The sequence below is a fragment of the Astyanax mexicanus genome, chromosome 10 (assembly GCF_023375975.1).
Source record: "Astyanax mexicanus isolate ESR-SI-001 chromosome 10, AstMex3_surface, whole genome shotgun sequence".
In the NCBI taxonomy this organism is placed as follows: Eukaryota; Metazoa; Chordata; class Actinopteri; order Characiformes; family Acestrorhamphidae; genus Astyanax; species Astyanax mexicanus.
The window spans coordinates 37,221,678-37,234,486 of NC_064417.1; the positions used below are offsets into that span (position 1 = coordinate 37,221,678).

General features: G+C 37.9%; 1 protein-coding gene across 1 annotated transcript; it reads right to left on the reverse strand.

Annotated features, from left to right (window-relative positions):
- Nucleotides 1-1,870: 1,870 nt before the first annotated feature.
- shisa3 (shisa family member 3) lies at nucleotides 1,871-8,715 on the reverse strand. The gene is made up of 2 exons (XM_007234352.4): nucleotides 7,893-8,715; nucleotides 1,871-4,457 (listed from the first exon to the last, which is right to left on the reverse strand). The coding sequence occupies exons 1-2, from the start codon at nucleotides 8,161-8,163 to the stop codon at nucleotides 3,841-3,843; spliced, it is 888 nt and encodes a 295-aa protein (XP_007234414.3). The 5' UTR covers nucleotides 8,164-8,715; the 3' UTR covers nucleotides 1,871-3,840.
- Nucleotides 8,716-12,809: the final 4,094 nt, after the last annotated feature.

A 12,809-nucleotide genomic window follows, 5' to 3' on the forward strand; every position in this document is an offset into this window, starting at 1 on the left:
TCTTAATCTCAGAAAAAAGACATATTTAGGAGAATGAGAATAAAAACAACCTAATTCCAAAAGTCACACTTGTTAATAACACTTATAAATTATTATAGAAATGTTGGGGATTTCAGAATTGGCCTGTTTAACAGCTATGTTTTGGTTAGGCTTTATTCCTGTTTGGGGTTTCCCTGCTAAAAAGTCCAGCTGGTCATCCAGAAAAAACATATATTCTATGCTGGTAGGTTAGCTATATAACTATCTATCTCTTGACCAGCATTGGAAATATTTTCTCTGGATGACCAGCTGGAATTTTTAGCATGAAAGCAGGGATGTCACTTCCATGTATCACATTCTCGCTATTCTGTGTAGATATTTCTATTAACTGCACCAAGAAAAATAAGGGTTTTATTTCAAGGACATTTTCAAATGATCACTGTAAATGCAGCTTTTTCCCCTAAATGTATCTTTTCTCTGCTTAGTCATGAGATTTGCTCTGGAAAGGCTGCTGACAGAATGTGGGAAAAGTTCATCTCAAGGTCTCCCAACCCAAATTAGAGAAGTTGTTGTAATGAGTCTTTGAACACAAAGCTATTATTTGACATTAATTTTCGCTGTTTCCGAGCAGTTATGCTCCAATGGCCCATTTCCTGTCTAGACCAGCGTGTGTCCACAGATTTCTTTAAAACCACTAAATAATTTCATGTAATAAACCCCCACATGGTCAGACTTTTAAATCAGGACACTATTAGGTGAAGATAATAAGAGAGGTTTCTGCAGTTGTGCAGATTCTAACAGAGATTCCTCTATTACAAGGCTGTCCATCAGGAAGTCTCACCCTTTGTGTGGTTTGCACTTGTTTTATTTGCCGTGCTGTGTTCTTCAGTGCTCTTCAGCAGGATGTTTCTCTCTGCTTCCTCTCGGCGCCTCGGCCCCGTCCCGCACTAAATCTGTTTATGAGAAGATTTGGATTTGAATCATGTTGACTGGGCTTTGGCCTCAGTTCCTGCACTCGGCTCCATCCATCTAAACAGAGTCCTGTGGGATCTGCACGTCCTAAAACATGGCAGTGGAAATGAAAAACATTTCCATTACAGAAGTCATTACAAGAATTCAGGCAGTTATTATATTGCGTGTGTAATCATCCAGTACCGTAAAAACAGAAACGTTTGTTTTTTCATTGTGTTTGCTTGGCTTCCTAGTATAACTTAAACATTTACATTCATTTAGAGGCCTAGAGGCTAATAAATGGAGTATTGCACTGTAAAACTAATCATTTTAAAGGCTAGTTATTTATTTAAATTGAAAAAAATAATGAACAAAAATCCAAACATGTTTAGCTCCATATGGAATGCTGTCCTGTTTGCCATCCTCGTGTGTGGTGGATAATTTTGTTCCCCTTGATGTGGCAGGAGAGGACACACACCGCACGCACTGCCATGAGAAACCAAACAGGAAAAGGTGGAGAGGACTCTGGACATGCCAGCCCATTTCACACATTAATAAACAGATGCCAGCTGATGATCAGATTGCTTAGATTGCTTTTACTGTCCATCTAAGCGTTCACAAGGGTCGCCTGGGGCTGCCTGAGCCGTTTTCCTCTCAGCCCTGCAGTTACAACAGTTTATTCCTGTTTGGAAATTCTACTGTATGGCAGTAACCAGTAAGCATTAATATACTGGTAGGTTTGGTTCCCACTGGAGCTTTTCCCAAGAGTATGCATTCCTTCTCTAGTATTGCAGACTGTGTACAAAGCCCAGTATCAATCAGCAAGACCGATACTGTAAACGTTCACTTTGTATTATAATAAAATCCATAATTTTAATCTTTTATCATAATTAATCCCTTTTCTTGCAGATTAAATGACCATACTTGAATTGACACCAAATAAGTCTTTTAAAGGAAGGGCACTGAATTTTATTTGAAACACTGTAGAAAAGGCATTTAATACTCATTCAATAGTTGCGGTTGGTATGTGAATGTACATGCTACATTCAGACATTTCACTAACACATCATGAGCACTGCGCTCACCACAGACCCACCAGAGAGACAGAGCGTTAACGTAACCTGAAACTGTAGCAATTATGGCAGTTCTTCAGCTTTCTATTAATTATTCTAAATGAAATCAAAACCCGGCACCAGATCATAGAAAAACAAACTCCATACAAAAAAAAAACCTAGGATCCCAGAGGTAGCTGTGTGTGTGTTGAAATGGAGCAGTAAGAAATGATAAGAAATGATCTGGAATATGGCTCAACATTAGTAGTTATTCTTTCAAAGAGAAAATGTACAAATGGAACATGTATAATAAATGTGATCATTTATAAAATGTGGGGGGAAAAGTCTGAACTGGTTAAGGTCATCTTGTCTTGTGTAGCAAAAAAAAAACTTTAACACAGTTAATCGGTAATTGGCACTTCTAACCCAGTAAACCCTCCTCCCTCCTCCATTCTTCGATTGTCAACAGACTGAAATTTCTGAACAGTTTTTCCTTCTCATTGAATGACCAACATGTCGATTAATTCCTCATTCTTTATTATTACAGTTCTTTCTTCAGTCCCAACAATGGTGTAGGAATTTGCTTTCAGGCACACAGAACTAATTTGTTCCAGAAAGATAGAAAAACATTTATATATAAAAATATGAAAAGTGCATGAATTTAATAGAACATATAAGGAGTCTGGGTGCTTTCATCTGGAGTGGGAGTGGCAGTAAGACTTCTGGAAATTCCGGAAATCCAACTTGAAGTTGACATTGAAGTCTCTGTTTCTCGGTCACTCTGCCTTTCTGTGTTCTACCAGTTTCAGCAGCTCTGCGGCTTCATCTATCAACAACCATCACGTCATCCATTACGTTTTCTCCACCTTCCTCATGCGCGTGAGATCCACACTGTTACCTACAAAATAAGGCATCACTCTGCGTTGGCTGGAAGTGCCTTAAGCCTGCAGGGTTTGCTCCTGCTCAGGAATAAGAGTGGTGATACAATTGCTGACCACACAACAACTGAAATGACCAACCCATGCTCCGCCCACAAATGTGTTCTTTCATAGCGACTGATGAGGCTGGACATCAAGTTAAAAAAAGTCCCAGTTAAAGTTTAAACTCATTATAAAAATGTGCAGTTTTCAGTTTTAAATCCTACTTTATCTTTCCCTAACTCCTAACATGTACTTCACTGCTATATGCAAATATTTGCAAATATCCTGTTCACTGTATTGTAGCAATGGAGTGTCATTACTCATTAATTTGAATAGACAAAAAAAAACATTTTGTCCTGTGATTATGTACTTGGAGCCTCCTGCACTGAATGTGGATGTTATTCCTGGCAAAGTCTAGGACAATTATAGCCAGATTCCACCGGTTACAACTGTACTGTCCACTGTGGATAATAATGCCTTCTAATGCATATCTCGGTAGACACGTGACACTGCCAATCAAGGAATGTCTCTGAGATACAGAATTTTAAAATATATACTTTTTTCTGATTATTTAACATATTTTTAAACTGTATTTTACAAGTGTGCATCCTCAAAGGTTTTAAAAGAATAGTTTTTAGTACTTCTTCAATTTAGTAAGTACTATAATTAAAGTGTAATTGTTTTTGGACTTTGAATTAAGCACCACATATGTGTAGTCTGTGTAACCTTTTTTCATTTGCTAAAACTAATAATAATAATAATGCACTCGTGGATTATGAACAGGTCAGTTGCAATATCACCTCTTATCTTCAAGTCCTGATGTGTGTGAGCATCTCAGTCAGCTATCAGAGGATACATGGTGGTCCAGTTCAGGCACAGACAGAGAGTCCAGTGTCCAGTTCTTTTCTGTTCTCAGTGCCGCTGGACTCAGTTCAGGTTCAGCTCTGGCTGAAATCAGCAAAACTCTTGCTCCCGCTGAAGGCTTCTGACTGCAGTGGAAAGAAGTACTGCTGGGACAGGATAAAGCTGGCATCCTGGTGGTGCTGCTGTAGCTGCCCGTGGCCATGCGGGTGCATGTGTGGGTGTGGGTGTTGGTGCTGATGAGAGTGTGAGATGCTGGTCTGCAGACACTGTGGAGAGAAGTAGGGAGGAGGTGGGGGAGGCAGCATCGTCTGGGCAGTGGAGAGGGAAGTGACCGTGTTGGAGGATGAGGACGAGGCCAGCAGGATCTGCTGCTGTGGGTTCTGCTGGAGGACAGTATCAGTTCTGCCCAGAGAGAAGCGTCTCAGTGAGCTGCCCCCGCCCGCGCTGCTGGAGCTGGTGGTGGCCGTGCTGGACTGGCGTGAGGGAGTGCGCAGGCCGACTGGTGCTGCCCCGGGAGTGAGGATCATGGGGATGGTCTCGCCCTGGCAGCTGCGCAGAGAAAACCGCATGGGCTGCTGGGCCGGCTGCTTGGGCCGCAGACACGTACAGCAGTACACAGCCACCAACGAGGCAACCACCACAAATGCCACAAAGATGGAACCCACCATCAGGAATGGCATGTAGATGGGTTCTAAAAGAGAGAGAGGGAAAAAAACACAATTTTTACGTGATGCTGATGTAACTGAAATAATATGGTATGCACTGTGAACTTTAAAAGCAAACACTTTTTAAAATATGGAACAATATTTGTAAATTTAAGTTTGTAGAAGTTTTTAAGTTGTAAAATCATTGTACAAATGTGAAATATGCTTGCTGGTTTACAGGACCAAAAAGTTGACCTGAATTTTCTTTTTAGACTAAAATGAGTAAGAAATTACTGTAGCATATATAACCCGAATTCCAAAAAGGTTGGGATGCTCAGCAATTGAAACGAGCTAAGTATTTAATATGTGATTTGTGTATTTTATTCTAAATATATTTTTCACATTTAATTACATTTTACAGAGCATCCCAACTTTTTTTAAATCTTGGTTATATCTTTTAAGACCTTTAACACAAAAGTACTAATGAATGCTGAATATTAAATTATTCTATACAATACACCAGATATTAGCACTTGAGATTAATAATAGAATAATTGGCTTGTGATTCAACAGGATAATTATAACAATTTGTATTTAATCAGTGCTGCCCAAAGCTCCTTTACAGAAGAGTCTCTAATCTTAGATAAAGATAAGATAAATCTGCTGACTATGGTTTTATATCCATAGTCAGCAGATGTACATTAACATGACTCATCTTTGTCTTTTTAATGAACAAAGTGACACAATACTGTCATTAAATACTTAAATGTTTGACAGTTTTATCTCAGTGTCTAATAATCTGGTGTTCATTACCCTTTATGGAGTTTGAAAAGCTGCCAGCTCGTGGACGACTTTAAAGCAGAAGTCATTAACTCTTCCATCAGGCGTTTCACTGAAGTGTTTACATTAATGCAGAGGGAATGTGCCGCGTTAGACAGAAGGACCCAGTGCTGGGTACTGTTACTGCACACGACATGCCAATACAAACAAAATATCTTCCTCTGTCTCTCTGTCTGTTCATGTCACAGCATTTGATTGCATGTGGGTCAGAGTTAGGAGCCCTGGAGTCTTAATCCGGCCTGACACTGATGAGAGAGATGGATGCACAGAATTCAATTAGACTTTCCAGTGGATGTTTAATGAATCTGATTTTTTTGTATCCATTCCCTGACTTAAAATTTTCAATACAATTCTTCATGGTTTTACTGGGATACTGATTAAGCAGCAACTGGAACTTCCAGACCGCAGTCTTTATACTACACTGATCTCTGTTTTACTATCTGTGAGACTTCTAGCACCAACTGCCAGGGGTTGAATTCAGTCAGTCACTGTAAAGGGATGTACTTGTGCAATCACTTATTTTACATTACATATTTTCTAACTTTCTAACTGATATTTCGGATTTTATTAGTATAAGACAAATTATAATGATGATAATACAGTTTGCAAGATAAAAAAATAGGGGGTAATTATATTTTTTAGGCAATTATTTGGGCTACTGATCTTTCATTTGATTGTCTGTAGTGAGTGATTAGTGAGTTTAACACAGTAACACACTGTGCTGTAAGCACCGACATGCTCATATTTTACACACTCTGCCTCTTTATTACTAGCAAACTTCAGATAATAGGTTTAGATATATTTATAAAATAACAGTTACCATCTTTCACTCTTTCTGTTCTTTATAGCAAGTGAAGTTGAATTGTTTGAAAGTTAGCCATGTACAAAGAAGAGAAAAAAAATATGAAAAGTTAGATTATGAATATTAGTAGTAGTAGTAGTAGTAGTAGTAGTTGACGTTAAATATCATATATATATATATATATATATATATATATATATATATATATATATATATATATATATATATATATATATATATATATATACATATAATGGAAGTGCAGCCTATGTGCTCCAGTAGCTCATAAGATCTCAACTACTTCATTAATTTCTTGAGTTGCTGTAAGATAAGAGCAGGTAATTTGAACACAAGAGCGGGTCAGCATATTCGGTAAAAAAAAAAGGTTCTAATAATAACTGAACCATTAGTACTTAACTTTTACATCGTCCTGAAAACCATTAAAATACAAACCATTAAAAAGTCGTCATGTGGTGTTTTTTATGATACAGCGCATATCAGAGCTTTAATCGACATTTGGCGTTTTAAATGTCGGACAAACTGCAGGCTGTAGCTGATTAAATTCTGAATCAGATTAGAGAAGAGCAGCTCCTGCTGAAACTCTGCAGTACAGCCCGCTGAATATGATCTCTTCCCCTCAGGTAAGGAGCAGCTACATTTCCTCAGTAATTTGTTGATGGGTTTATACTTGTCTTGGGTATTTTTAAAATTTAATTTTGCCTTGTTCTGGAGCAGGCCTCAGTTTAAGGGGAGTCATGTTGACGTCATTCTCGTTTATTTTGTGTTTAATTTCGTTTAATTGATGTGATGCGCAACAAAGCTCATCCATACGTTTAATCATTAAGAAAAGATAAATAAGGAATGCCACTACAGGTATATTGTATAGGGTAAACACCTTTAAACATGATGGGTTCACTATTTACCCAAGAGGCCGATTAGTGGTGTAGTGGCAACTTTTTAGCTCCTGATGTGGGCATAGTAGAGTAGAGCTTAAATTCATACTCATATAAAAGTCATGTTACTTTATTTACTGAAAAATAAATCGTAAACGCACATTTACAGTTCATCAGCGCAGAATAATTACTTACAATAGTAAACTAATTAAGTAATTTATAGAACTTAAAGTAAACAGAAACTCCAGTTTAATAGTTATTCTGTTTTGTCTGTAAAATAACCATAGCAAAAACCCTCAAAAAAGAGTATATTAATATATATATATATATATATATATATATATATATATATATATATATATATATATATATATATATATACACGAGACTACTTTAGTTTCTGAGTCAGTTTCTTTTGTTTTACTATTTATGGGTATATGTTTAAGTAAAATGAACATAGTTGTTTTATTCTATAAACTATGGACAACTAAATTCTAAATAAAAATATTCTCATTTAGAGCACTTATTTGCAGAAAATGACAAATGGCTAAAATAACAAAAAAGATGCAGAGCTTTCAGACCACAAATAATGCAAAGAAAACAATTTCATATTCATAAAGTTTTAAATGTTCTGAATTCAATCTTTGGTGGAATAACCCTGGTTTTTAATCACAGTTTTCGTGCATCTTGGCATGTTTTCCTCCACCAATCTTGCACACTGCTTTTGGATAACTTTATACCACTCCTGGTGCAAAAATTCAAGCAGTTCAGTTTGGTTTGATGGCTTGTGATCATCGTTCTTTCTCTTGATAATATTCCAGAGATTTTTTTTATTTTTAAGTGGTCTCTTATTTTTTCAGAGCTGTATGTATAAATGTTGCTGCAGTATGAGTATGTGTGTGAGACAGACAGAAACCGGGAAGGAGACAGTGGGTTTTTTATCTTACGTGCTGTGTATCCACTATTTTCCGCCTCGCGGTCGTTCGTGCACGCGCCCTGGTCGAGGCGCGCTCCTGCGGCGGCGCAGCAGTACCTCAGCGCGCAGGTCCCGCAGCACACGCGCGCGGCCGCCGTGTCCAGCTGCTCGGGGCACTGAAAGCCCTCGTGGTAGTTTCCGCTGGTGTCCAGCCACCCGTGGCAGTACTCCCCCCGAGCGTCGGACGCGCCGAGAGTCCAGGACATGCATCCCAGCACGAGGCAGTGCAGCACGCGCGCCATCGCGCTCACAGAGAGCGAGGACGATTTTAGCTAACCGAGTTTATCGATCCCGGGTTAAACACACAGTGTGGAGGTGCAGCGAGCTGCTGGGCTGTGCGGGAGTTCAATCACATCTTCAGCATCAGCGTCTGGTCCAAAGAAATCGACAACTTTCTAATCTCATGTTCGAAATGTAGCCAAACCGTCCCACAAAGACTGGGAGTACGATTCAAGGTTAAATATCATACGTTATTAAAAATAGCACATAAAAGTTTTTAAAAAGTTAAAAAGAAAACAATGATTTATTTAGGATTCCACAGCATACGAGCTGCTGGAGCTGGTCTGACTTAGTTTTCATCAAAATGTATCAAAACGCACTAAAGTCCGCAATATAAATTAATCTAGACCCCAAAAATCTCCAAAATCCAGAACATAAATCCTTGCTCGAGCCTCTCCGTCTCTCTCGTGCAGAGTTACAGAGTGTGAACTGAGCTCGAGCTCTGCTTCTGTTCCTCTCGCTTTTTGTTGCTTTTTGCAGCGGGTTCGTCATCACTCGCGTGCTAGCTGAGTGGCCTGTGGGCGTTATTGTTGGGTTTATGTTTCCCACCCGTATTCCGACAAGCCCCGCCTCCCACGCGAGGACTGGCTAGAGCCAGTACAGGTCATATAGATAGATAAATACTTTATTGATCCCAGAGGAAAATTCTGGATATTCAGTAGCAAACAAAAGAAGAATAAGAAACAAATATATAGATAAAAATACACGAAAAATGATATAATTAGAGTTTTTTATTGTCTGTGTAATGGAAGTAGTGCAGTTGAACAGTAAAACAACAACAGTTGCTGTACATATTGAGAAGATGACTGATATCAGCCATACAGACAGTGCAAGAAATCAGTTATATAATAATGTAGCACTGCAAATTTGCAAAGATGTTAGCTGTGGACAATAAATAAACTAGCAGTATACAATATGGCAAAACAATAATAATATAACAGGGCATCTCGGAGGGTGTGTCTGCAGAGATGGAGTTTTACACTTTTACAGAATCTTTAGTCTGCTGTGCTGAAAGTCCTGAGGGTCTGTCCGTTTTCCATATACACAGTAAATCTTTAAATATTAACAATATTTCTGTTTATGTAAACAGAACACCTGCACGCTACGCATAGGCCTATATCACGTGATGGATGGCGCGACTTCACAGATAGAAATGGCATGTCTATCATATAGTGTTTCCCGTTGCTATGCAACAACAGAGTACCAGGATTTTCTTCCCCACCTGTTTTCCATAAAGCCCCGCCTCCTCCTCCGCTTTGATAGGCTAGTGTGCTCCTGCCCGCCGCAAGCAGTCCGGCCACTGGGCGGGGCCAATCAGGAGACGATTGGGGAGGAATAACGCCATTCTACTACGTCGCCTAGCAACACGAGACGCCACGTTTCGTTGGCCTCTGCAGCCGCAGCGCTGCTGTACTAAACTAATACAAAATAGTATTTTTGTTTACAAAAGCAACAGTACTGTGAAAATAACAGCTGCATTCTGACTATAAAGAATTCTATTCAATTCTAAATGTGAAAGAGGCACTCGCACATTTCATGTCTCTCTAGAGTGTCGATTCTCGTTTTTATCGTTCCCTAAAAAAACGAAAACTTTCTAATTGCTTTATACCCACAGTCATGTTCACTGTGACTATGAATTATCTCTGTAAGTTGTTCTATTACATACACCCTTATGTCCGACTATGTACATTTAAAGTCATTTAACCCCCTCATTTTTTAGGCGTAAAGTAATAATTATAAAACTCATGTGTTATGTCATTCTTATTCAAAAATAAGACCAGAATAGATTATATGAGTTTTACTGTCTTTTATAATGTGCATAACTCCACATGTGTTCATTCATAGTTTTGATGCCTTCAGTGAGAATCTACAATGTAAATAGTCATGAAAATAAAGAAACGCATTAAAAAGGGAAGGTGTGTCCAAAGTTTAGGCCTGTACTGTATACATGACAAGAATTGGGACTAATATGCCAATTAATTAATGTAAACAAAGCTAAAACTTGGTTTAGCTGGAGAACATGGAGTCTGGCGGTCTTCGCAAGAGACATACAGTAAAGAAAAGGTTTCATTCTTTTCCAGTTGCAGCACGTATGTGTAAAATCTATTTCTGCGTTCAGTACATCTATGCATGGGGTAGAGTTATGGTGTGATCATTTGTGCTGTTATGTCTCCCTCTAGCGGCCACTTTGTTTTGTGCAGCAGTTGCGCAAATAAGAATGTTGATTATTGTACAGTGGATGCGTGAGTTTCTGTGTATGCGTGTGTAGAGTGTAGCCATGGCATGTAATAAGATTTACTGAGAACCGTACCACTGTGGCATTCTGGCGGTATCTTGACGCATCTGTTCACACATTACACATAATAATAATAATAATAATAATAATAATAATAATAATAATAATAATAATAATACATGCATTTAAAGATTAACTTTAGATTAAAAAACATATCAGCATTTACCTATAATATTACAGTAAGCAGTGTAAATTATAGAAATCCAAACTTATGTGTGGGTTTGTCCTTAAACGTTACGCTGTTCTGGTTACACTACATCTATATCTGAGTAAGTCTTTCCTCTATTGCTTTCTCTGGCGTTTGTCTGAATTAGCACATGGTCTAAACGCAGTCCCATCAATAACACAAGATTGATAGATCAATAGTTATACAGTATAGTAGTGATGTACTAGAATGAGTAAATAGGTGTAGGGCATTATTATGGGCAGTGTTGGGAAGTAACGGATTACATGTAACGGCGTTACGTAATCAGATTACAAATTATGAGTAACTGTAATCCGTTACAGTTACTGCTTCAGTAAATGGTAATCAGATTACAGTTACTCTGCTAAAATAAATGGATTACATTGCGGTACTTTTCTATTTTTGGTCTTCCAATCCAACACTGACAAAACGCAATCACATTCACATAAATCACGACATCAAAATATTCTATGATTCACAACCTCCTGCTCAGAATGTTTTCCCTGCAGAAGCGCCCCCTTGCCCGTCGGCGGGCCCGTTCTGACTATGTAAAGTAGAATGCTTATAAGCGTCAAATATTCTAAATACACCGACCAAATAACCAACTCATATTCTTTAGTACTAATTTAACTACCTGCATGCAAATTTACAACCATCTACATGAAACCAGTCGCCAGAAATCGCCAACTGAAAACAGCCTGTTTTTTCACATTGTTTACATGGGGAACACGCCTCCCCAACAAAATAGCCTTATAAAATATTATTAGTATATAAAATAACATCATATTACATTATAGAAAATTCACTTACTATCACAGCATCCACAATACAGCACTGAATCACAGATAAAATATCCATAAAGTCCTTTATTCGCCTGCTCACTTCTCCTCACAAACATGCGTTTATTTTCAGCGCAGCTGAAACGTAATATTCTCAAGCTCCTAGCGACCACACAATGTAATATTTTCACGTAAAGTTGTACGTGAATACAAAGCTAAGGATGTCCTCTTCTAGATTCTGTGTTTTTTATTGGTCCACAAACCACTATTTTTCTTGAGTGATCGTCTTTTGAACCAATAACGTGAGCGCTGGATCAATCCAATCCAATGAAATCAGGTCATAGCCTTTCTCCAGCGTCACAAAAGTGATTGACACCTATTTCAACCAATAGTCCACCCTTAGACGAAAACATTGGTACGTAATTTGCCCTGATTGGTCTCCTAATGGCTGGGGGAGGGGCATGCCTAACCGCTGTCACCAAATTCCCTCTGCTAAACATAAGTGCGCCCACAGCGCGCATACGTGTGATTTTGTTTGTCATTTCATCAAAAAGTATTAATATTACTCTGAAATAGACTTACATTCATTTATTTTATCACAAACAAACAAAAATATTACAAACTCTGGCTGTATAGAGACAGATTTACTGGAGAGGTTTTGAACACTTTGGAGACGCCTGGTGGACACCTAATATAATGCAGTGTAACTCTTCAATGCATTGTGATATAAATTACAAATTTTGTAATTTGTTTGTCAAGACCCTACTGAATCAGGAAATGTAGAGAATGATTGACTATTCATCACCAACATCCATACACACATTGTAAACTCTAAATATAACAGGCACTTTTTTTTTTGTTACATTTTCTTCTGCATTTGATGTTCTCAAATGGAACTTAAATAATGGAAATTAAAGTGTTGAAGTGAATTATTGTTTACTGTTTATGATTACACTGCATTTGACATTTAATAATAAAACATTCAAATTATATTTTGTTTGCATTTGTGAGTTCTTAGAAAAGGAACAGATTGTAATCGCATTAAATCCTATTGGACCGAATTGTATCGTATAAAGACATAATTTGCATTACAAATTTACATTATCGTATCGCTGACTAAAATAATCGTATTGTATCGTATCGTAATGAATCTTGTGATTTACACCCCTAGATAATCCTGGCAAAAAATCCACCTGCAGAAAGTGGCAAACCTGCAAATAGTTAGCTTACAGTTGTTGTTACATTGTTTGGTTTTTAATGATTTTATCATCAATTTATAGAAGTGTTTTATAAAATTGTTTGATTAAATGGTTTCATAAGTATTTTTATAGGGTGATTGAAAAGGCTATT

Excerpts from the sequence above, each read along its gene's own strand:
- shisa3 (XM_007234352.4), bottom strand. The coding sequence starts at position 8,163 with ATGGCGCGCGTGCTGCACTGCCTCGTGCTGGGATGCATGTCCTGGACT. Across the intron at positions 4,458-7,892 it reads AAATAGTGGATACACAGCAC|AACCCATCTACATGCCATTC; the intron begins GTAAGATAAAAA and ends TCTCTCTTTTAG.